This window comes from Capronia epimyces, assembly GCF_000585565.1.
Source record: "Capronia epimyces CBS 606.96 chromosome Unknown aczIQ-supercont1.4, whole genome shotgun sequence".
Classification (NCBI taxonomy): Eukaryota; Fungi; Ascomycota; class Eurotiomycetes; order Chaetothyriales; family Herpotrichiellaceae; genus Capronia; species Capronia epimyces.
The window spans coordinates 2,235,445-2,259,860 of NW_006912907.1; the positions used below are offsets into that span (position 1 = coordinate 2,235,445).

Below are 24,416 nucleotides of genomic sequence, written 5' to 3' on the forward strand. Positions count from 1 at the left end.
ATGACTGGACCAGCCATACAATAGGGCTGCTGCTAACCACGGCCGCGATTCTCTGTCCACCCCAACTCCTCGGCTCTCTCCTTCCATTTCCTCCTATCGGCTTCGCAAGCCGCCAGCTTCTCCTCCAACTCGCGGATGCGGTCAAGCTTATTTTGACGATGCTTGCGAGAATTGATGGTGTTTCGGAGGCGTTGCGCGCCTTTCTTGTCCGCCATGTCAACAAAGTGAATCTGACGGCCGAGATTCGGTGCTTGTCGAGGACTCTGCTTTGGTACTGGTCGGTCCAAGGTTGAAGATGGCTGGCTGTCCACCATGAATGGTGAGGTTCTGCATTGGACAGTTGGTGGGAACGTAGGGGAAGACGTCGTTGACACCAATTTCGGGGAGGTGTGACTCGTGTGCGATGTCGATGTTGAGCTCGAGGTCTGCGGCCCTGCGGCCTCCACCATCGATACCGATGTCGCACAAGGGATGTCTCCCGGAAAGGAGACGTCGAAAGGATTGATGAAGAAGTTTTGTGAAAATGCCGCCGGAACCGCGTCGACATCCACGGTCGAGGCCGAATTCTCTGCGGAGGAAACGGTGTCCAAGTCCGACGACCAGCTCTCCCTCTCCAACGGCTGTTGCCCAAGAATCTGACGTAGATCTTCAAGCTGTTGGAGGTCGTCGGGAGTCTGGAGGCCGTCGAAGGGATAAGGTTCGACAGCCTCCGCTACCAACGACGGATCGGGAGTGGCATGATATTGGTCGTAAGGACAAGGCGATTGAACAATTCGCTGGTCAGGGCAACTGACCAGAGGATAAGACCGAAGGGGCTCATTACATGATACCAGGGACTCCCACGCGCTGGGCCATTGGAGATGGTCTTTATGGTGGGAGGTAGAACAGGATGCGGACGGATGTGACGACGGTTGTTGCTGCCATGACGAACGATACAAGGCAGCGGTTGACCGGAAGTAGAGGGAAAGGAGCAGGCGCCTTGCTTGGTCGCCAGATACAGGGCTTGTGGGAGAGGGGAAAGGAGAGAGAGGGGAGGGAGGGAGAGAGAGAGAAAAGAGTAGAAAGGTGGGAGGGGAGGGTGTCGGTGGCGAGGCGCAGCCGCCCAGACAGCAGCGAAAATTGTGGTTGGGCCGGCGCGGACGAAGCTATTCCACATGCGGCAACTGGGACAAGCCGTGCTGTCTGACAGAATGCCAGGGTCGCACTCACCCAGATTCAGTGCGTCAACCGCCCAGGCTCCTCCTGTCTGACGAGTCTTGCTCCTTCACCCCGTGCGTTCGCTACTACTGATCTCGGTGGGTGCACAGGTACAACTTGACTCGCAGACACTACACACCTACTACTACGTACTAATACTGGACAGGGAAACCGGCACATCCAACTCGAAGAAAGCATCAGGCCAAGCGACTGACTACACACTACTACTGTACGTAGTGCGTACCATGTGGTTCCGCCGACGATGGCACGCTCTGTTGATATCTGGGCAGAGGCTCTTGCGTGCTCACTAACCATGCTCCGTCGTCCCTCCATCAGCCTTCTGGCCATCGCCGGTCTTCTCGAGATACCGCATACATCGAGTTCCACGCCTGCCAGTTGCCCGAACCAGAGTTCGCGTTGTTTCAGATACGCACATGCATCGTGCTGTGCCATATCCTTCCCCGTCCCAGTTACCAGAAACATCCCTCTCGCCTTTCCAGATGCCTCATCCGATGAAGACGAAGACTTGGTCCAGGAGATGGTGTTCGATGGACAGGCAGGCAGGAAACGATCTCTCACAAGTGTATAAAGCCCAAGAGACGCTGGTCACTCTCGCTGGATGGTTCTGCATGAACAAATCTACAGCGATGATGACCATGAACTGACATCGGTTGACTCCTCGTGAAAGAATCTAATTTTGCCGATCTGAGCTCTGGCTTGTTCATTTTTCTCTATCTCGGCGATTTTCGTTGTATGCCCGCCATTGCTTTTTCTCGATATTACATCAGCCAAGGGGGGTTATGTTGAGATGTTCTGCTGTTGTTGTCTATGAGATATTTTGCTGTTGTCTATGGAATCTGTGCGCAAAGGGGGCCATCGATTGGAGAGAGACACAGGCAGATGGCGACGGACATGCTCTATTATTATTTCCTCACTGCGGCTTTTTGGATTTTACCAGACAGACATCCTAGTCTGGATACAAAAGGTACGAGCAGGGCTATCCGATATTCAATCCAATCCCATTCCCACCTGCGATACGCTGCGAAACCGCCCTTCACGCTATGCTAGATTACTCTGCAGTACCAAATAAATCAAATAAATCCATGGACGACGCGAGATGAGAAGTGAAAAGACGAACTGTGCCTTGAACATCGCATCGCATTGCACTCTCATGAGCCGCAAGTCATGTCGATCAGCGGGTTGTAGTTGGAGTCGACGACGGCAAAGCTGGGTGAGGCGGTGAAGTCGTCCAGGTCGTAGAAGAAATAGTTCAGGCTGTTGAAACTCGCGCACGAAACCTGCCACCAGTACGTCTGCAGGCTGTCGACCGAGGGCACCGCCGGGCCGATAGAGTCGCCCGAAACTGGCTGTCCGGTCTCGGTGGTCCAGACATCCTTGCCCTGGGCGACCGCGCGCACGTTGTTGACGGCGGTCCAGTAGGCGTCGCTGGCCGCCCCGTCGTCGATGCCGATTCCCTGCCAGTAAGGGTAGGCGTCATTGCCGAGCCAGTCGACGGCCTCGATCACCGCCGTGTTGGCGCCGTCCACCCAGGCCGTCCAGGTGTCGACGTGGCCGACGGATTTGCTGCTGGCCCCCAGTCCCCACAACATGCCTCGCACGTCGTTGATCTTTCCCGCGAGCGTGGTGGCATCCGTGTCGCCGCGATACAGATCTTCGGAGCCGACGGACACCGCCAAGACCCAGTCGTGGCCGTATTGCTGGATGGCGTCGAGCAGCGCTTGCTTTTCTGCCTCGAAATGCGTCTCGTCTTCCGTCCAGATGCCGACTAGGAGGGTCGTGCCCGTCCGTAGCGCGGCCGGCACTGCGTTGGCCAACGTGTTGCAGTCGCTCGACGCGTACAGCCGAGCATTTTGGAAGCTGCCCGGGAAACTGGCGATTTTGTTGAAGGCAAATTCCCAGTCCGACTCGCTTCGACAGGCTCCAGAGGCAAGGTTGGCTCCAATGTTGAAGCCCTTAAAGAATGCTTCGACCCCAGACACGGCGAAGGCGGCGGCTACCAGCGCCTGCGCCAGAAGCTGGCTGATTTTCATGGTGAAATGAATAGAAAGGAATCGAGAACGAGAACGACACCGCAGAAGGAGGGGATAAATTCGAGCAGTGAAGCGAATGAAGAAAAAACTGGAACAAACAACTGCCTATGCGTTACGAAGGAACATGGACAATCGACAAGAGAGTGACTTGAACAGTTAAGAATTTGAGAGACGGCAATCAGAGCAGTGGTCGCTCAAGGAAAGGACGAACGTATTCAAACACATCTCGACCAGGGCCTGCATGGTCTTCGCATCACAATCCCTACACATACTATCCAGAGCCTGGCCATGTTCCCTGCTTCTGGCCCATGAGAACGCTGCAAGGCCATTCAGGTTGTGGAGCGGATGGGTTGAGAGAAAAAAAGGGACGCCGTTGACGAGGCTTAGGAGGCGTAGGGGCCTTGAAGCGAGCATCAAACCCCTGCAAACAAAGCCATTTCAGTGCCCAAGGTTACCGTACAGTGCCGGGGGATTGTGGCTGTACCTGCGTTAGCGCATGCAAGAGATTGAGATGGTCAAGATCTCGACGAATGGCCGCCCCATGCCTCCCTAAATGGGCTCAACAACAGGTAATGTACTCGTAAGAACCGAGACATCCATTTCCGACGGCACTAAATGAGGAGATGGTCGGCGAAGACGAATCTCCCGTGCTAATAAGAGATGGGATTTTGGGTATTGGCTTGTACCACGGATGGACATATCCGTCCTGTAACCCCTGAATCGGCCAAGCCTGAGCCCCTTTTCCCGATCAGGACGGACGAGGCATTCCACGGCAGACAAGGCTGATCTCCGAGCGAACCACCGACTCCAGTGACAATCAGGAGCTTGATAGCGGGCCCAAGAATGAGCCGTTTGCCGTCAGCATGACCGACAACTCAGTATGATGCTATTATGGTAGTCCGGAAGAAAAGACTGGCTGTTTTCGTCGCGGTGGTGGCATGCATCCTCCTCTTCCTCACGTGGCATCTTCCTGTGACCGACCAGTCGAACCAGACACAGCATGAGGCTTCGGTCATCGACGGACGTAATGCCGGCCACGAAGAAGCGCCACAGCCTCACGGAGCCAAGGATGGGGCATTCGCACCCTCGATAGGAGCGACGAGTGGCGCTCAGCAGCAGAGGCCTCCACAGAAACAGCTCCTTCTCCATCCCATCAGCAGTTTCGTCCCGCTGCCTACAGCCGCTACAACCATCCCACGAATCCAGCATGAGTTCGAGCCCGAAAGCGCCACGGCCCGCGAAACCCGGCTGGCTCGACTCCACAGCATCAGAGAAGCCATGGTGCACTCGTGGAACGGGTATCGCTCGAAAGCCTGGCGGATGGACGAACTGGCCCCTGTCACGGGAGGCTATAGGACCACTTTCGGCGGATGGGCCGCGACTCTGGTGGATGCCCTGGACACGCTGTGGCTCATGGGCCTGAAAGAGGAGTTTGAAGAGGCTGTCGAGGCCGTGGCGGGCATCGACTTCGACATTCCGGCCCAGCTGCCCATCAACGTCTTCGAGACCACCATCCGCTACCTCGGCGGGCTCCTGGGCGCGTACGACGCCAGTGATGGCAAATATCCCGTCTTGCTCCACAAGGCCAAGGAGGTCGGCGACATGCTCTACGTCGCCTTCGACACGCCCAACCACATGCCGGTGCTGCACTGGTCCAAGATCGGAGTCGAGGCTGCACCGGGTCAGGCTCTGATTGCCGAACTGGGCTCTCTCAGCCTGGAATTCACCCGGCTCACGCAGCTCACGGGCGACCCCAAGTTCTACGATGCTGTCCAGCGTATCACCAGCTGTTTGGAGGACCAGCAAGATCAGACAAAGATGCCGGGCCTGTTCCCGCACAGCGTCAACGCACGAGATTGCTATTTCGGCGACGGCGTCACCTTTTCTATCGGCGGCTCTGCCGACTCGGTCTACGAATATCTCCCCAAACAGCACCAGCTGCTGAGAGGAGCCACGGAGCAATACAAGAAGCTCTATCAAAATGCCATGGGCCCGGTCAAAAAGTCGATTTTATTCAAGCCAATGACTCCACAGAACGAAGACATCCTCATGGCCGGTACACTGAAAGCCTTCACACCAGGACAGGTCCAGTTCGAACCTCAGATGCAGCACCTTGCTTGTTTTGCCGGTGGCATGTTCGCCTTGGGCGCCCGACTCTTCGGTCCGTCAGCCGACTTGGACGTCGCACAGAAACTGGTCCGCGGCTGTATCTGGGCATACAATCAAACCACGACAGGCATCATGCCTGAAACATTGACCGTCGTCCCGTGTCCCGACGACGATTGGCAGTGTACTTGGGACGAGAAAATCTGGGCCAAAGATGTGCTTCGGCGCAATACCAACGACGAGTCCCCCGACGACAGAGACTTGCCCGAAGAGGAGCGTCTGCGACAGAAAGCAGACCGCCTCCGTCTGCCCAAGGGCATTTCAGCAATCGCCAGTCGTGGCTACGGGCTGCGCCCGGAAGCCATCGAATCCATCTTCGTCCTTTACCGCATCACGGGCGACGAAGAGCTGCGCGAAGCTGCGTGGACCATGTTCGAGGCCATCACAAAACGCACCCGGACAGACCTAGGCTTCTCGTCTATCGAAGACGTCACCAAGGTCAATTCTTGGAAGGTCGACAAAATGGAGAGCTTCTGGATGGCCGAGACATTGAAGTATTTCTGGCTGTTGTTCGAGGACCCGAGTATTGTCAGCCTCGACGAGTTTGTCTTCAATACTGAGGCGCATCCATTCCGGTGGCAGATCTAAATTGACGGGCTCCTGACGAACGTAATGAGCATGGAGGCCGTTTCCGAGTCTGGTGTGTTTCTGACCCGGTAGATTTAGAAGATCTTGCCCAAGACTTCCTTGACGTCCTCACTCATTCCCTCCTTCTCCTGAAGCGTGTTCTTACCCTTGACCTCAGCCTGTCTCCACGTCCTCTTCGGATCTGTAGCCGTATCCTGACCGACGCCCTTGAGCTCTCTCTTTCTCTTCATCCCTTCCCTCCTTCGCCCTTCCTCTACGCCTTCAACGAACCTCTTGGTCTCGCGCGCGATGATCCGCCTCTCCTCGTCTCTTCGGCCCTCCTCCTCTCTCTTCTCTTCCCTGATGCCGGCCATCAGTTCCTCCCACCGCATCCCCTTCAGGTACTTCATATTCCAGATGTCGTCGTGGTAGAATCCTCCTTTCTTTCCGCCCACCACCTGCGTGTTCAGTGTCTCCGCACACCGCCGCGCCATCTTCTTGGAGGTAAATTCAATCCATCCCTCCGTGTACAGCCGGCGTGAATTCTTCTTCGACCCGGATTTGTGCTTGCTGGCCGGAGACAGAAACAACCGCTTGATCGGGCTGAACCCACGTTGTTCCAGTAGGTTGCGCAGCGCTGAGGGTTTGAGGTACGGAGGCAGCGACGAGAGGTATATTACGCCAGGCACAGTTTCTTTGTGTTTGGTCCCGTCTTTGTTCTTTTTCTTCGCTGTCTGCGCTCCAACTGCTTCAGAGGACGTGTCCTGGGCTTTGGGTCCGGCGTCCTGGTCGTGGTCCGAGTCGTGCTGGCGCTGTTGTGTGACCAGAGAAGGGGCCTCTGCAATCCTTGAGGGCTCTACTTGGTCTGCTTCCTCGTTCTCGTTTGTAGTTTCACGCTCTATCTTACGCCTCTTGCTTGTCCTCCTCGTCTTGGATACCTCTGCGGCCTCCGAGTCGTAGCCTACATCGTGGTCTGATTCGTCCGATGGTCCGTGATCGAGGTATTCGTTCCTTGTGGGCGCCGACATTGTATGTAAATTAGGCTCTCAGAATCGCCCGAAGAGTCAGATAGTGTCAAGCCCAACCTGCAACTTTCTTGAGTGGAAGGAAAAGTATGTACGGTGTATGAATGAGACATGGGATGATGTGGAGAAATTTTCGGGGCCGGGTTGGAGAAGCATCCTTAGCACTCGATTACAACACAACACCCAGGGACAAATCAATACAATGGGAGCGAACTATGTCGAGTTTTGGGATTGATAGATACCACCGATGGTAACTTTATCTATTACTAGGGCCAGCCATCTATGGTGCTACATACAACACCGCCATCTATAGATTGGCGTCTTTGCTCTTCCATGATATCGCCTTACCGTCCGCCGATACGGTCTTCCGGGCAAGAACCTCTTGGACCTTCTCCTTCACGCCAGCTTTGTGGTTCCACCTGTTCAGCACCTCCTCAGTCACTCTCTTCGACCCTTGCCTGCCATAGCTCCTGACTACATTTTGAATATCTGACTCCCGCGGCAGCGCGAAGATTGCGTGAGGATAATCTGTGTAATTCTGAGGAAGCGCGCCCTCATACGGCGTCACCAGAGTCAGCGCATCCTCTTTGCTAGGCATCGTGAAAAATGCGTCCACATCGGCCGGAGACACCTCTGCCAGAGTCGCGGGTTTCCACTGAGGCTTGGTCGGGGGCTTGTTGATCAGTCGAGCTGTAACGCCCTCGACAAAATCCGGATGGGCCATGAATTTGCTCGCGATTTTATGTTCCAGAACAAAAGTCTCGCTGATGTTCCAGTGTCTACCTTCTCTCAATTGTCGCAAGGTGACCCGAAGACTGGTCGGAGATCTCAACGTAATGGTCTTTTGGGTCGCTTTCGCCCATTCGGCGAGCTTCTCGTCCGCCGATTCGGACTCTTTTTGCAAGGCAGCCAGGATTTCCTCTACTGTGTCGTACTTAAAGGTTCGGTCGACTGCTTCCCGTAGAGAACCAGTCAGGTTGCCATATTTTGCAGCATCAGACGAGTCTGGCGACGGCAGAGCGCTGGCGAACTCGGCTATGGTGGAGTCAATGAGTTGGAGTCGTTGCATTAGACTTGCGTGGTCTTTGAAAACCAATTCGGACAATCGTGCGGTCAATTGCGCAAGCACGGAGCTGTCAAGGTAGTGCGTGGCAACGCCGGCGTAGAACGCTTGCACACCATGTAGCCGTTCGGAGGTCAATGCCAGGTACGTTCCAATCTCGCCGTCCAAGCGAGGCAGAAAGAAACTCCCTCCGACGTCGGGAAAGAAGCCAATCGTGGTTTCGGGCATGGCAAACAGGGTCTTCTCAGTGGCGATCCGGAAAGGAGCATGGACTGACAATCCAACACCTCCACCCATGGTGATGCCATCCATGATGGCAATATATGGCTTGCTGTAGGTTGCGATCAGTTGGTCCAGCTTGTATTCAAGTGCAAAGTAGTCTGCCGACTTCTTTTGTCCCTCTGGACCCTCCTTGTTTTGTGTCGCAAGTTCAGCAACATCACCACCTGCGCAAAATGCCTTGGGGCCCGCTCCACTGATTATGACGATATTTGCGAGATGTGACTTTTCCCATTCCCTCAGTCGGGGGAGGATCTTTCTTGCCATGGACCCGTTGAGAGAATTGAGCTTTTTCGGTCGGTTGAGTTCAATGGTCCGGACCCCATACTGAGAGTTGAAGAGAACATCGTCTGGGTCGTCTGTAGGTAGTTCTTTTGGCAGATCGCCATATCTGACCGGCGTAGAAGACATCTGCATCGTATGAGCACGGACTGGGTCATTCGTCGGCATTGGAACCTACTGTTCTTCGGCCGAGACTGTATGAACCAAATTGAGTTCTTGATCGTGCTGCCAAACTTGCAGTTCGGGCTGCAGTGTTAGGAACCACGAGAGCGGCCGCGTATCTTGCGCAGCAAGCCTTCATGACGACTAGAAATACAGACAAAAGGGCATGAACGAAGGTCGGTCCGTTAGCGGCCACTCTCTCTCTACCCAGGTGCCGCTGAGTGTCATCTGGGGGCAGGGTCGGCTCAATTTGTTCGTTTTGCGGAGAGGACAAACCTCGGGCGATAGTCCGCAGCCCCCGAGGTATGGAAATTGTCGGTCCCGTGATATCACGTGATCCAGACCTGGATTTGCCAGTGCTACTCTGTAGTAGTGGTCCGCCGTTTTCCTTGGCGCGACTGGGGGGGCAAAACTTGACGACAACCCGAACGACTTTTGTAAGGCGGCGAATTCTCCATTATTAAAAGAAAGAGTTACAAGTGCTCACAACCTCTGTTCTTTCATCCGCTTCAGATCTCCCTGTTTCTCTTTCTGACTGCCGTCCTGCGCTTGATCTAGGTCTCTCCAATTACCTTGTGGACGGGCTGCAGCCCAACCCTCTCACCATGTCGATGGATCTTGATGCCCCAGTTTCTCTTCCTTCCCTCCATAGACCACAGGCGGCGACAATCCTTTGCTGCAACTGCGGTGCGCCCATAGATGGCACGGCCTCGGCAGGTGCTTTGTGCTATGACTGCATCAAACTTACCATCGATGTATCCGAGGGAATACAGCGAGAGGGAGTATTGCATACGTGCCGGGATTGCGAACGATGGCTGAGTCCACCCTCGCAATGGGTGACAGCGGCACCGGAAAGTCGAGAACTGTTAGCTCTCTGCCTTCGAAAACTCCGAGGTCTCAACAAAGTCCGGATCATCGATGCCAGCTTCATTTGGACGGAGCCTCACTCGCGACGGGTCAAAGTCAAGATCACGGTCCAGCAGGAAGCCTATGAGGGAACGATCCTGCAGCAGACTTTCGAGGTGGAGTATGTCGTCGCTTATCAACAGTGTCCCGAGTGCCAAAAATCATATACACCAAACACATGGCGAGCCTCGGTGCAAGTCCGACAGAAAGTGCCTCATAAGCGGACCTTTTTGTACCTTGAGCAACTCGTCCTCAAACATCAAGCCCACAAAGACACTATCAACATCAAAGAAGTTAAGGATGGATTGGATTTTTATTTCGCCCAGCGTAACCAGGCCGAAAAGTTTGTCGACTTCCTCACCTCGGTCGCTCCAGTCAAAGTGAAGAAGGCTCAGGAGTTGATCTCCACCGATGTGCATACGTCGACCAAATCCTACAAGTTCACCTTTTCGTGCGAACTTCTTCCAATTTGCAAAGACGACTTGGTTGCTCTTCCCATCAAACTGGCCAAATCCGTCGGAAATATTAGTCCACTAGCAATATGCTACCGAGTAGGTACAGCCATTAACCTCCTCGACCCTACCACCCTACAGACTGCAGACCTTTCTGCGAACATATACTGGAGAATTCCCTTCAAGAGTTTGGCGGATGTGCGAGAGCTTGTGGAATTTGTTGTGCTCGACATTGAATCTCTAGGCACTCAGAACGGTCGGTTTTTCGGGGCCGAGGCCACTGTGGCACGAGCTTCAGATCTGGGTGTCAACGACAAGACGTACTATGTCAGGACGCATCTGGGAGGCATCTTGCACGCTGGAGATTCTGTGCTTGGATACCATCTGACGGGCACCAACTTCAACAACGCCCAATTCGAGGAATTGGAGCAGAGCAACACCTTCTCGTCAACCATCCCGGATGTGATCCTGGTGAAGAAATTTTATGCGCGGAAGAAGAAGTCGAAGTCCAGGAGCTGGAAGCTTCGACGCCTAGCCAAGGATGAGGGTGACCTGCTTCCGAAGAAGGCAGACCAGGACAGGATGGATGCAGATTATGAGACCTTCTTGCGGGATGTGGAAGAGGATGCGGAACTCAGGCAGACGCTGGCATTGTACAAGGCTCAGCAGCAGAGGAAGAAGGATGCTGACGAGATGAGCATGGCCACGGGAGAAAGCAGCGAAGATGAAGTGCCACAAATCAACCTGGACGAATTGTTGGATGATTTCGAAGACTTGAACGTCAACGACTAAACATGACGACTGGGCTCTGTGGGCGTACTTTCGGAAACCAGCGTTTAGAGGACGAAAGTAAGCAGCTGTAGTGTTCTATAAGACGGTCTTACTTCCAGTGAGTCAAGGAAGACTCCTCGAGGTCATTAAGGTCTTGTTTACATCCATATACTAGTACCACATTGGCGGTGAATCAGTGCGTACGAGGCTGAGAGCGAGCGTCTTGGACTCAGGCTTATCTGAGTTGCTTGTCATTTGTGTCATTTGTGGTGGTCGATGACATCGGATGCGGTCTTTTGAAGCAGCATCGCGCCCCTCGCCGCTTTTACGGTAGCGCTCGGCGTCTGGTCAGATGATACGATCACGTGACTAGGCCCACCGCGGGTAGATAGCTGCGCTCATCACCACCGTAGCCCCAAAGCAGGCTCCTGGCCCTACACCTTTAGTAACCGACACTGGACAGCAACCCCGTGATTGCGCCTTTTTCAATGTTGCCTCGTTGTGTCACCACCTGCCTTTTGCAGTGTCAGGCAAGCAAGTAGGAGCCTGGGTTCTCGTCGAACGACGCCCTTCCGATGCGTTGACTGGCTCAAGCCAAAGACTACGAATTTTGCAGCCTGCGTGAATAGGCGCCGGCAAGTGTTCGCCCAAATTCAGCATTTGGCAAAAGAGATACAGCGATCCTGAATCAGGGATTTACAGGGCAGGATTTCGGAACATTTCGCCTGTGACTCTCAGTTGAGCTGCAACTAAGCTGGTGCAGTGCACTGAAACCCGCATGTCGGCACTCTGACCTTACCTCCTCGGCGTTGTGCTGGGTGCATCTTTCTTTTGCAATGAACTTACACGCTACAACGTGCAGTGATACAAAAGGTATCTGACTGGTCTCAATCAATGTCGTCCACTTTCTTCCGCCGGCCCACTGATGCGAGTTCGGGCTCAAGCTCAGCAGACAGTACGCTAGAGGAGGACAGCAATTCCCATCAACAGCTAGAAGATGTTGTGGAAGAAGGAGGAGAGACAGCAAACACGGAGTCTCTTCCAAGCCATGGAAGTGTGGCCGTGGGAGACAGGCAAAATCCGGCGACTTCGGCCTTTGCCAACGTCGACCATCACCGCACAAACCTGCTCAGCGCTCTCCTGGAGGATTTTGCGAAGACCAAGGCTTGTGAGATGATGAACAGTGCAAGACCGGGGGCCAACTTTACCAGATCATCGGCAGAAATCCAGCCTTTAGCAAGGAAGGTATATGAACACGTCAGCCAGTCGTTAGCCCTTGGTGGATTGTTACCGGCTTCAATTGCGAGCGATAATCAGGGTAGTCAGCAGACACGAGCAGCATATCTAGCCGGCTTGGAAGGTCTTGCGTTAAGCGGTATGCAGACCACTGATACACTTGCCACCCGAACGAAGCATCAACTACCTTCACCTGACGAACTCCTAGCAGTTCCTCGTTCTACCTATCAACAGCAGGGCATCTTTAATGAGTCTCTTCAACAGCAGATGGCAAATATCTCTTTATTTCAGAGTCCGGATCAGTTCTCTTCTCCATATTCAGACTTGGCCTTCCCTCTTCCGCCGCCGCGTCAGAGCCATTATGATTCAAGCTTCCAACAAATCAGGTTACTGGGGAAAGGAGGATTCGGCCGGGTATACCACACATATAACATCTTTGATAAGAAAGAGTATGCAGTCAAAAAGATACCCTTGAGCCCTCGACACTCACAGCGATATAGAGAATCTGGTCACAAAGAGTTGGAAAACCTATTGCGGGAAGTTCAGGCGCTGGCACAGCTCGAACATAACAATGTCGTTCGGTATCATGCTACCTGGATTGAGGAACCAAGAAGGATGCCTGAAGGTCCCTACAGGTCCGGGACTCCCAGTCTCACCGTTCAGGGTAGAAGACTCATCGCGGACCCATCAGCCCCAACGAAACCGCGACCGAGACGACTAATGTCTGAACATGACGACGGGATTGTTTTCGGCACCGACAGCACGTCGCAGGCCCATGTTCCAGGGGCCGATGATGTCCTTGGACCAACATGGTCCCTGAAGGATAGCGAACTCGACAGCCCCTCCGCCCGAACTTCAGATATCTTCACGGATGGTGTCTCTCGGCCAAGCATCCAGGAGGCGAATGTCGACGACTCAGTCTATGTGCTGCATGTCCAGATGTCTGTATACCCCATGACATTGGCACAATATCTGGCACCGCCATCATCCAACTCACGAGGCGCTCCTGGTAGTTTCCGTCCAAGACACTGCTTTCATCTGGTACCTGCACTTCGCATCTTGATGGGAATTCTATGTGGCTTACAGTATATACATGCCAAAGGACTGGTGCACCGGGATATCAAGCCCAGCAACATCTTTCTATCCGGCCTGGACGTTCCTACGGCCGGCTTGGTGCCTGACGGATACCATGATGTGGGATCATGCGTTGCTTGTCCGAATCCCTGTCCGTACTTTGTCAACCCGCGCATTGGGGATTTTGGACTTGTCGCAGACGTGGCCAGAGACGACGGACTTGAAGGCGATAGCGGCGGCAGGAAGCATGGCAAGCCGGTTGGCACGGAATACTACAGACCTCCTGCCAGTGGGTGGGCTGACGTGGTCGATGAGAAGCTTGATGTTTTCGCACTTGGGGTCATCCTGGTGGAAATGCTGTGGTGCTGCCCGACCAATTCGGAACGACTCCACATTCTACGAGACATACAGAAGGGCAAGGTGCCGGCAGGGCTTGCGCTGAAGATTGGAAGTGAGAGATATGAAGACGGGACAGGAAGTCTAGTCGTCCAAGGCATACTGGGCATGATTGAACAGGATCGACGTCGCAGGTGGAGTTGTGCTGAGGTCTCGGATTGGGCAGAGACGGTGTTGAAGAAATGTGCGAGTTGCAACCAAGTCCTCCCCCCCACGAGTAGGGGGGAGACACTGACCAAGGTCACGACTTTGGAAGCTGAAACAAAGAGTACTATGTCAAGCTGAGGTCAAGCCAAGAGTCGCTGCTCTGATCTAGTGGGGTGTTTAATACCAGGAGGTACTAGGCTGATATGTGTGGTGTGTGGTGGTATGCAGTGCGCACTACTATGACATGCATGATGGCCGTGCACCGGACTATTGAACGGGGGGCCAGGAAAGGGACTCGTTACTCCAATATATTGCAGATCGCAGAAGACGTGCGTCTCTGCAAGACCAGAGCTGAGATACTACGGAGTACTCGGTGACAGGAGTTGAGAAGCAGCATATGACTATCGAACAGTGGTCCGAAAAGAAGTCAGGACTGAGAAGTGCGTGGTAGTAGTACGGAGTACGGAGTATACGTCTGCTGGGTATGGGGTACTATCCAGATTCCACACCATGGGAGAGCAAAACTTCGGGAGGGTTCCTACAGCACCACACTACGGAGGTCCGTACCATGGAATCCGGACTGTTATGTCATCAGATCACGTGGTCAACTAGAAGCAAGGATTGAAGATTCTCCTCTGAGAAACGGGAGGTTTGTTGGCAGGTGGCAGGACACACGGGCCCCAAGTCCAGACTGTCTTCGACAGCATCTCTCCAGCAACCGTGGCAAACACAACCAACTACCTAACTACCTTATTCTATACGTGTATTTCAGTTACCGAAATGGCCACCAAACATCAAGTCAATTCGAGCCTCGACGGAGTACGGATATACTATTCAGCCTCGGTGCTCTCCTTTCTTGTTCTATTCCGTACCTAAGCCACCCGGCAGGCGGAGTTCCTATACGGAGTGCGGAGTACCTAGCTGCTTAGGATACTCCGTACCTTGGGTAGGTACCTAGGTACCTATTGGAGAACTGTCCTCTGTAATTCTAGCACGTCTGACAGAAGTAGGCGCGTGGCGCATGGTCCAAAACGCGTCTTAGATGTCTGTCTGACTGGGGCCACTTGACTGAAAGCTGATTGATCAGTAGCTCGAGCCACGCAAAGTCAAACCAGTCTTTCCCCTCATGGTCGATCGACTTTATCCTCCACACCCGATCAATATCGATGAACAAATCAGATATTATTATGCCAGACGTCTCAAACGTTTGCTATGCTACAACTTGAGTGACAACGCCAGAGACGGGGGAATCGCAGAAGCTTGGCCGTTGCCTGGACTGCCACTGGCCTACTGGACACTGGCGTTGGCGCTGGCGCTGCAAGCCCGCCCCGGCGCCCCCTTACACTAGGGCCAAGGCTGTCCTATTTTGGGCGAAACAACATTGAAAGGTGAAAGAAAAAGGGGTACGGACACTCCGTAGAGGGGGCGTATTCGCGCCGGCCGGCCACGAATTGAAACAGCAGTGTCCAGGCGCCCTACCACCTAGCCGACGGCGTATGTTGTAGCTAAGGGATAATCTCCCAGGAGGTAGAAATCCAACAGGGATAGGGTACGTCTACCTTTCTCCTCCTCATTTCGTTGTCGTGCATTTCTCATACTCTTGCATTCAACTTCGAAACATTCCTTACTTCCATTCTGAATTGCTTTGCATTGCCTGATTCCTATAGCACGCCGTCTGCCTACCTTAGGTTGATAACAATGGCCATGATGAAGAAATCCATGCTCGCTCTGGCGCTCGCTGGCATTGTTGCCGCGCAGTCCTCCGTGGTCAGCGTGTTCTTTCCAGACTCCGATGAGCAGGCACTTGTGGGATCCATTATTCACTCAGTATGTCTTCAGTCCATATCCTTGGCCGCGGAGAGAGAGGAAGAGAGACAGGCACAGGGCTAATCAGGCGTTGGACAGGATGCATCCAAAACCACCCTTGCCGTGTCGTGTCCGAGTGGCGAAGATCAAAATAGCTGCGGCTTCGCCGACAGTATAACCGTGACGGTTGGCCCGTCGACATTCCGCGCGCAGGAGTCTTTCGAATCCTTGACGGTCGAGCTGGACTGTGTGATAACAGGGACAACCGCAGCCACGTGTAAAGAGACGTTCGTTGGGCCAGCCGACTTGATTGATTCGGATGCGGATGGAACCTCCCTTGTGCCAGCCAGTGAGACCGCTGCCGCGGCCAACACTCAGATCACGACGACGGCAATCACCACCACCCTCGCATCGAGCGATATTGCCTACATACCAGTGACCATCACGACGGGTTCGGGCGCGTCCGGTTCAGGAGCATCGTCGAGTGCGAGCGCGAGCGCATCTGCGGCCTCAGCAACTGGATCATCTACGGCAACATCGACAAGCGGCTCTTCGACGAGCAGTGGGAGCGCCACACCTTCATCTAATAGCAACAGTGGCGCTGGAAAAACAGATGCGCGGCTTTTGGCACTAGGCGCTACGGGTGCCGGGTTCATTGGATTGATCATCGCGTTGCTGTGAGAACTTATTTGCTTTATGGGGTCGATTGGATAGCTGGGAATGATGGTATGGGTTCCTGCTGCTGTGCCACGCGTGGGTCGAATGTCGATCGCGATCACCGAGAAAAGGGTCCTTTGTACGGAGTACAGCTTGAATGGCTAATACAATGAAAAAGTTGTCATTTTGGACGGCAGCCATCCGTCACGCTTAGCGTGTACTCAGGTACTACTACCAGGGCCTCGACGCGTCTGGTTTCTCTCACGTCGGAGCGATGGTAGCCGGATAGTTTCGTGGAGATGCGGCATTATGTCGATTTGGGTGGGAGTGGCTAAGTCTGCACAATGACATCGTCATGACATCGCAGCCTCAACTGAGCCCATCAGCCGGTATGGCAAAGCATTGCCATGCACCACACACTCCCGCCACTGCTCTCTTCCACGTTTCAATTTCAATTTCTGCTGGGCCTTCTAGAAGCCTACCGGTTGGTTCGAACTGGATTCTATGATCCCTGGCATTCGATCCGAAGCCATTTTAAACCTTGCTGCTTCCAAAGAACCTCGGGGACACAGGGAGGGGGCCCAAGGCCTTAGCCCGAACCACAGTAGCACAAACAGCAAACAACGCTGGAGCTAGGGTGCATCATCTGTGGTTGAATATGGAGAAGCCTACCTAAGGTAGATGGTCCATTGGAGCCGATGACGTCGACGAAGAGTACGAGGAGGGAGGACGAGGACTGTGTACGAAATACGGATACACCTGCGAAGGAGACGGACCCGATCTGGAGGGGAACGATCGTACAGTATCTTCAGCCATCATCGCTCAGCTGAAGACGCTGGTTCGCTGGAAGGTGTCGGCCGATGGTGGCGCGCACGAAGAGAACACTAGCCACACTGTGGCAGGATGGCAGATGGAGGAAACAGGAAAAGATGTGCTGGCGGCATGGCGATCTTGGAAAAGCCCATTGTTGGCAGTGGAGCGGGCGGCAGGGGGCTTGAGGCAATGGGCTTAGGGCCCTGGGGAGGCTATCGGCGACGGTGGGCGCGGCCGATCACTGCTGACTCTGACTCTGAAGCGCCGTCGATGCGGGCAGGAAGACTCGATTTGCGGCCCAGAGTGGTTCAGAGCAGTGACACGCCACTACAGCACAATCAGTGCTAGCTGAAAGGTACCTGGAGGCCTGTTCAGTGTTTGCTGTCCCTGTCCCTGTCCTGAGTCCTCTGTCTCTGTCTCTGACTGCTTACCCAGCTGGCCTGGCAGCTGTCTCGACGGCCGGGAGCTCCTTCTGGCACGGCACTTGAATTTGTGCCCCGCAGTGTCGCAGGCTACCTCCAGTCACTAGCACAGAGCGCAGGCTACCACAGGCACGGGCGCAGGCAAACAACACTAGCGCCTTGCATACACATACTACAGAGCACTCCGTACAGTAGCTCTGTGAAGCATCCCGCTGCCATCCCATCCCATACCACAACATACACGCGATTGAATGATCACCACTACTGAATTCTTTTCCGGCTGCCGCCCATTGACCGATTCTATTCACCTCTACACACTCCAAACCCAATCCCGATCCTCGACATCCACTAGTCGGCTCCTCTCTACCTCGTGGGAACTGCCACCAAACCACCAACCTTCACCACCGCCACACCTCCTCCTCCTCCTGCTGCTCTCGCAACCTCCCATCGTGTTTGTCCACCGCTCCTCTCACATTCCCTCCCTCTCTCGCCCCTCATACCAACCGAAGGTATCATATGCTAGCCAACACCATCGGATCAGCCATCCGCCCCTCATCCCTTCCTCGTCCGATCCACCGTCCTGCTGTCCAGTGAGGATACAGATCTCTCGCTTCCACCGGTTCCTGTGCCTCTCTGCCACCTGACAATCCAGGCGCAAATTGTAACCCGACACTGGAAACCCAGCCCACCCTGGCCGCGTTGCCCATATTACCAGACCCGTCTCCATCCTGATCACTTAGAGATTTCTTCCTTCCTTCACTATCCTGTCTCAAACGATACAACCTTCCGTTGAGACCAGCTCACAACCGTCTTCCTCATCTCGACCCGGACACCGTTGGCCCTCACTCCTGCCGCCACCAAGCCACGCCCAGCAACACATTCGGCGTTTCAGAGCTTCGTAAACATTTCAACTTACTACCTTTCGCCACAATGACCACCCTATCAGGAGACACCTCCGTCGTCGGTAGCATCAGTGACCTCGATGGCTACACCATTCGAAACTTCAACAACTTCTCCTCCAGTTCCAGTTTTGGCCCGGTACCCGATGAAGACTTCGGGTTTGACCCGCCTCAAATGAAGCCGACCCCTCTCAGCAATTATCAAGTCTACAGCCCACCCAATGATCTTAGCTTGAATGACTGGCCTGAGTTCGGGCGTGAAGACGATTTCAAGCCCTCCACGGACGCCACTCCGCTAAATTTGGATGTCTATGAGATTGACAAATACCTCACATTGACACTTCCTACTGGCACCTCGACCGTCTCAAAATATGGCCAGATGACCCCTCCGAGATCGAATTCCACTGCCAGTACTGACTCTGCATCTGACGGGAAACCGTCTTCCAAGTCGAGGGTACCCGAGCGCCGCAAGCGTACCAAAGTGGCGTCGAAGGATCCAGAGCCGGCCACATCTACTTCGACCACGACACCAGCCACCAACAGCAGCAGCATAGCTGGGCGCAAACGCAAAGCCTCTCGCAAAGCCTCGATCTCTATTAGTGACATGGGCGATTCTGCAGAAGAGCAGAAGAGACGGCAGTCACTGGAGAAGAACCGGCTGGCTGCCGCAAAGTGTCGCATCAACAAGAAGGAGAAGACGGACAAGCTACAGCGAGACTCACATGAAAAGGCCGTTCAGAACGCTTATCTCAAAGACCAGGTGATGCGGATGAAGGACGAGATCCAGCAGATGAATGCCATCCTCCTTGCCCATGCCAGTTGCGAAGGCTGCAAAGCTCCCGAGGAAATTCAAGCCCATCTCAGTCACATTGGGAACGACTTTTTCAACCAACATCTGACAATGTCCAGTCAGGGCTTTGGCGACTACCCCCCACTGGACTTCGCTGAGCTTTCTACCATGCCGGACAACTTTTTATCAAGCCCGAGCCAAGACCATGGCCTGAACCCGCCTTTGCCAGACTTCGATCGCTCCGCTGAATTTGAAGTACATACTCCCCTGCAGGCCGATTGAAAGGACTCCTAGAGCATTCGATATTGTTAGGCTTGTCTACTTTTGTTTAATAAGCGCTTTGTGTTTGCTTCCACAATTTCCGGACACACATGACCAGGAGACACACAGGAGGTTATCCGTTTTTCGCCGGCAGCGGAGCTTGAGTTTGAAAAAGAGATACCCCTCAGGAGTTTTTTTCCTTTACAGACAGCGGTCATGGGTCCCCTGCTGTTCTGCAGTACAGATACCAAACATGGGTCAATAATCAATCAGACATGCACGGTCGCCAGAAGAGCTGCGACGAGACGGTCAATGGCGGGGTTGTAGGTCCATGGATCAATCAATATTGGGAGGTTGCTTCCCCGCAGTGTGTGGCGGTGCGATTGGCACCTTTGAGGAACTGAAGAGCGGAAGAGGTGAGGAGCTGAGGGCCCGAGGGGCTGAGGGAGAATCAAGCGAGCATCACCACCATTCCCAGAAATTCGCAAGGCAGGTGACTGGCGTGGCGCAAAGTCTCAGCTGTTCTAGGCTCCTAGACCCAGCTGCGTGCATATGGGCAATAGTCTCTGATTAGCTGCAAGTATGTTTCTGCCGCCGCTGGGCAAAGCGCATGCCACTGCAGTCGGGACCAGGGTGACTGCGACTGCGACTGCGGCTTGCGGCTTCCCACGGATATCAGTCACCACATACATATGTCGAGTTCCACAATCAGCTTGATCAATAACATGAATAATGACCGTCTGTGTGTCCATGCTAGCCCATGCTTTAGGTTACGCTGTAATCTGTACCGTACACTGCCGCAGTCAGGCTATACTCGTCTGTGTAGAGCGACGCATTGGTCCACCCGCGGGAGAAACTTCCGGGGGTGACAGCTGACAGTTGACAGATGGACAGAAAGAAGTCAAGCCCGTCCGACAGAGAGTTTCCGTCCGATCATGCTTTGGCGGTCAGCATCGCGACCACGTTTATTGCTGCACTGCAGGAGACAAGGACCGATGGCACAAGCATTGGCAGGCTCCATTGGCAGGCTCCATTGGCAGCTGGCATGCCAGTGGCATCTCTGGGAGCTTGAGATCGGCTTCGGCTTTTCCAATAATGATCAAACGGGGGGTTGTATTTTTTGTTTCTGTCTGCTTCCGTCCTCTGCCAACAGTGGACGCGGAGTTGTCTTTGTCTTTTCTGTGTTTGTGTTGGGTTGCATCGTCCAAACCCAAATCTCTGCTTTTGTTCTGCTTCTGGAAACGTCGTCGTGGAGTTGTCCGCCGCCCAGAGAGCTCATTGAGGGGCTTGATCTGCGGTCGAAGAAATGATCTTCGTCCACGATGTACGGTACAGAGGTAAATTCAACCACTGCGCTGTCCTCGCCGCCTGTAGGCTGTCTACCTTGCAGAGGCTGAACATGTCTCCCGAGGCTTATTCTTCGCGACCGGAATTCCATCAGCGACTTCATGGTGCATGGTCTGTCTCAGTATTGGATATACACATAATACTCACCTGAGACAGCAGCTGCCGCGGGCAGGCTGAGTGGGGGCAAAGTAACCGTACTTGTTAGTTGTGAGCCCCTCTCACAAACACACATCTCCTCGCACCCTTGAGTCCTGCCATTCTCGCCCCCGACCCTCGAGAGTGGTTGGCTCCATCTGACATACCATCCGACCTGGCTTGACGAGGACAATTTATTTGTCAAGCTGCCAAAGCCCTTGAAGGCCCAATGTAACCAGCTCCAGGGCCAGCTCCGGCTCCTACCCCGAGCACGGATCTGGGCTCTGTCATCGGCAATGGCCAACAACAACAGCAGTCACTCAGGAAGCTACACGTACTCGCTGTATGGCATATGCAAGTTTAACGTTACGAGTGCTGTCTGTCTTGCGCTGACTTCCGCTGACAGGTCTACCATTCTCCTGTTCTTTTGCCTTTTTCCCGTGCATCCAGCGTTACTCTGGCAGCTCCCTATCTGTCCTTTGCTTTGTCTTTCTTCGCAATATCCACTCCAGCAGCGAAAGCCGAACTTTCAATGCCATATCTTAAGGTTCTGTCTCTTGTCTTCAATGCTGTGAGTAAATTGTGTCCAACTGTACTTGACCTTGGTGGGCTGGAGCCACAAAACACAGAAGCAGTCAGCTATGCTAGCATATGTCAAGGTACCTGTTTTAAAGCCTCGGAGAAGGAAACCTTGAAGCTGTTGGACAACCGCCAGTAACAATACACAACACCGCATCCGACTTGATCATCGCTAACAGGCCAGGGGTGGTCGCTTGCGGACCCGACGTGTTGTAGTGATTCTTTTCGGCTCGCGTTGGGAAAGTACGGATACAGAAGATCGGCGACGCTGCTTTACACCCGCCGCCCGCCACCATTTTACTCTTCTCAGGGCGGCACCATTGTTGCACTTAAACAGTGCAAGTGCTGTCTTGGCACTTGAGGTATCTTGCAGTGGCGCAGGCGGACTCTCGTGAGCCAAATCAAACCGTACGCTTGCTCGCATCACATCGACTGACTACCTAATCTACAACTCGATACATTGGTATCTTCATCCTGTCCAGGCAGAAAGAACCACCACTGCACACTCCATCCCGATATTTCCTCCCATTCCAGCCATGTCCTATTCGACTGTCTCACGTACATTTCTGTGACTGGCAACAATGCAACCCTGAGCTCAGCCTTCGCAGTGATGTAATCCAACACGTTGACAACGTCCTCCGACCATGACCCAGCGTCTCATCACTTTTAAACATTTCTATCCCAGTCCAGGTAGTGCCTCTGGCTGTCTTTGCTTGGCTGGTATGAGTCCACCTCTCTGGAATAGCCGAATGGGATCCCACTATGGCCGCGGCCACGAGGAGGCGGTGGCGGTGGCGGTGGCGGTGGAGGAGGGTGAGGGTGAAGGGGTCGACCACGGTCCGCATTTGTACCTTTCCGTCTCGCTGGCGAACCACCACCACCTCGACGACGCCGCGGACTGACTGATCGCTGATGTCCTGGACGATAACGATCCCGATCTCGTGCTCCAACCTGCCCAACTCCTCCCGTCCCTCCAGTGGCTCCGTTATGAGTGTTAGAGTCTGAGCTGCCGTGACCATAGGGGTATGTCAAGTAATCATCATGATCACCAGAACCAGCACCGGTGGGCCCATACGCATCAGACATGTCGATGTTAAGGCTGCCAGCAAGGTACGAGGCCGACGTCTCCACGGGTCCACCAATACCCATACCAGTACCAGCACCCGACCCGGAACCAAGCTGTCTTCGCTGTCCCCTCTCAAAGGTGTTGTGGTTGAAGTTGCCAACGGTCATGGCTGTGCCCAAGCTCGGCCCGCGCGGCGCGTTCTTGATATCTTTCAAGTCGATGAGGTCGAACTTGCGTTTCTTGCCGCCGGTCAACGAAACCACGGTCGCCTTGGCCGTATTGTACGTCACATGCAGCTCCGTCTCCATTTCCGGATCGATGCATTTGTCCTTGAGATACTGAATGGTGTTTTCGGCTGTGTCGCGAAGGAATTTGGCCGCCTGCATCAGTTTCTCCGGCCTGTTACTGTGCGAGTGGTCCAGGAAATCTTGTTTCGCGGTGCCATACAGGGCCCAGAGACGTGCTAGCTGGGCATCTTTGATGTGAGTTCCTTCGTTTTGGGCAATGACTGGATTGATGTGGGTTCCTTCTCTTTGCAGCCCCGTCTCTGACTCTCTTGTCCCTCTTGCAGGCTTGTCCTTGTCCTTGTCCTCGTTTGCAGGTTGAGTTTTAGTACCGAGTCCTGCTGGGCATTGAGATATGGGTTAGAGATACGGTACACACGCACAAATGAGCTAGCCCCAGGGCTCGAGGGTCTTGTTTCATCATTCACCTTGTTTTTGTCCCAACTTCAACCGCTGTCCCACCTGTACGGCTCGCTCGAGAGCTCGACTTGCTTCGATGGCTGACCCTGGCCTGCCATCCATGCGGATGCCCAGAAACTGTTCGGCGAAGAACTGCACCACGGCAGGTTGATCCAGCTCGCGTCCATCTCGGCTCATTTGCACCAGAGCCTTGTCGAAGATGGTGACCTGACCATCGCCGAAGTCCTGCGACCGCGACTTGATCAAGTCGACCTGGCGACGCACGAGACCGAGGAACGCGTATTTGTCACCACTCCTCGCCATGAAGTTCGCGACGGCCGGCGTCAAGGCCTTGGTCCGGCTCGCCGTTTCAACTAGTGCTGGCACGTCATCATCGGGGTCTCGCCGCTGGCTGTGAAGCTGTGATGAGGGCGACGGGAAGAACAAGTCTTCAGATCCCGATCCCGGTGAGTCGATGCGTTGCGACATGCTCGCCCGCCTTGAATCAAGCAGCCGTGGCGTGCCGTGCCTACTTGGACCGTTTCGATAACCAGACAAAAAAGATACGGAAGAGGAATGCGGAATGCGCTGTACCCACGATGCAACGATGGTGAGTTGTTTGGAAGCGAATGCGAATACGGCTGGATTGCAGAGCGTAGGTGAAGCTTCAAGTAGACATGTTGGCAGTGTGTGGGTGTCTTTGTCGTCGAAACTTGAATTTCTGCCGCACCCTGCGACGACCAAGACACAGAACATACGCAGACGCAGTCCAGTCCAGCTCAGCACAATGCAGCGCAGTAGTCCAGCTATCCAGAATACAGTGAAGTGACTGCCTCTGCTTTTGCCTCTACCTCTGCCTCTGCCTCTGCCTCTGCCTCTGCCTCTGATTCTGCCTCTGCCTCTGATTCTGCCTCTGCCTCTGATTCTGCCTCTGCCTCTGATTCTGCCTCTGCCTCTGATTCTGCCTCTGCCTCGCGTTGACCCATATTAGCAGGCCGCTGACGGATCTTCACTGCACCCATCGATACGATATCACGGCTGTTTCGTTTCACTGTTTGTACACTGCCTTGCCCTGCCCTGCCCTACACTGCCCTACACTGCAACCCATCCTCCAGTGTCAACGGACGGTGGCTACATTGGCAAGATAGGATTCTCTAGACACAGACACAGATACAGACAGAAAC

The 24,416-nt window shown here is 54.1% G+C and overlaps 10 protein-coding genes across 10 annotated transcripts; 5 read left to right on the forward strand and 5 right to left on the reverse strand.

Moving 5' to 3' along the window:
• Positions 1-32: 32 nt before the first annotated feature.
• On the reverse strand, positions 33-215 carry A1O3_05434 (uncharacterized protein; the record flags this gene model as incomplete). Its single annotated transcript, XM_007735557.1, has 1 exon — positions 33-215. One exon carries the CDS (start codon positions 213-215, stop codon positions 33-35), a length of 183 nt encoding a protein of 60 aa, XP_007733747.1.
• Positions 216-2,366: 2,151 nt separating this feature from the next.
• A1O3_05435 (uncharacterized protein) lies at positions 2,367-3,248 on the reverse strand (the record flags this gene model as incomplete). Its single annotated transcript, XM_007735558.1, has 1 exon — positions 2,367-3,248. One exon carries the CDS (start codon positions 3,246-3,248, stop codon positions 2,367-2,369), a length of 882 nt encoding a protein of 293 aa, XP_007733748.1.
• An 891-nt stretch (positions 3,249-4,139) lies between these two features.
• On the forward strand, positions 4,140-6,002 carry A1O3_05436 (mannosyl-oligosaccharide alpha-1,2-mannosidase; the record flags this gene model as incomplete). Its single annotated transcript, XM_007735559.1, has 1 exon — positions 4,140-6,002. One exon carries the CDS (start codon positions 4,140-4,142, stop codon positions 6,000-6,002), a length of 1,863 nt encoding a protein of 620 aa, XP_007733749.1.
• A 74-nt stretch (positions 6,003-6,076) lies between these two features.
• Positions 6,077-7,009, reverse strand: A1O3_05437 (uncharacterized protein; the record flags this gene model as incomplete). Its single annotated transcript, XM_007735560.1, has 1 exon — positions 6,077-7,009. One exon carries the CDS (start codon positions 7,007-7,009, stop codon positions 6,077-6,079), a length of 933 nt encoding a protein of 310 aa, XP_007733750.1.
• A 304-nt stretch (positions 7,010-7,313) lies between these two features.
• A1O3_05438 (uncharacterized protein) lies at positions 7,314-8,798 on the reverse strand (the record flags this gene model as incomplete). Its single annotated transcript, XM_007735561.1, has 1 exon — positions 7,314-8,798. The coding sequence occupies one exon, from the start codon at positions 8,796-8,798 to the stop codon at positions 7,314-7,316; it is 1,485 nt and encodes a 494-aa protein (XP_007733751.1).
• A 599-nt stretch (positions 8,799-9,397) lies between these two features.
• Positions 9,398-10,942, forward strand: A1O3_05439 (nonsense-mediated mRNA decay protein 3; the record flags this gene model as incomplete). The annotated part of the gene is made up of 1 exon (XM_007735562.1): positions 9,398-10,942. The coding sequence occupies one exon, from the start codon at positions 9,398-9,400 to the stop codon at positions 10,940-10,942; it is 1,545 nt and encodes a 514-aa protein (XP_007733752.1).
• Positions 10,943-11,815: 873 nt separating this feature from the next.
• Positions 11,816-13,912, forward strand: A1O3_05440 (PEK protein kinase; the record flags this gene model as incomplete). The annotated part of the gene is made up of 1 exon (XM_007735563.1): positions 11,816-13,912. The coding sequence occupies one exon, from the start codon at positions 11,816-11,818 to the stop codon at positions 13,910-13,912; it is 2,097 nt and encodes a 698-aa protein (XP_007733753.1).
• Positions 13,913-15,472: 1,560 nt separating this feature from the next.
• Positions 15,473-16,261, forward strand: A1O3_05441 (uncharacterized protein; the record flags this gene model as incomplete). Its single annotated transcript, XM_007735564.1, has 2 exons — positions 15,473-15,601; positions 15,680-16,261. The coding sequence occupies 2 exons, from the start codon at positions 15,473-15,475 to the stop codon at positions 16,259-16,261; spliced, it is 711 nt and encodes a 236-aa protein (XP_007733754.1).
• A 2,141-nt stretch (positions 16,262-18,402) lies between these two features.
• Positions 18,403-19,443, forward strand: A1O3_05442 (uncharacterized protein; the record flags this gene model as incomplete). Its single annotated transcript, XM_007735565.1, has 1 exon — positions 18,403-19,443. The coding sequence occupies one exon, from the start codon at positions 18,403-18,405 to the stop codon at positions 19,441-19,443; it is 1,041 nt and encodes a 346-aa protein (XP_007733755.1).
• Positions 19,444-22,149: 2,706 nt separating this feature from the next.
• A1O3_05443 (uncharacterized protein) lies at positions 22,150-23,721 on the reverse strand (the record flags this gene model as incomplete). Its single annotated transcript, XM_007735566.1, has 2 exons — positions 22,150-23,174; positions 23,262-23,721. The coding sequence occupies 2 exons, from the start codon at positions 23,719-23,721 to the stop codon at positions 22,150-22,152; spliced, it is 1,485 nt and encodes a 494-aa protein (XP_007733756.1).
• Between the last annotated feature and the right edge of the window lie 695 nt (positions 23,722-24,416).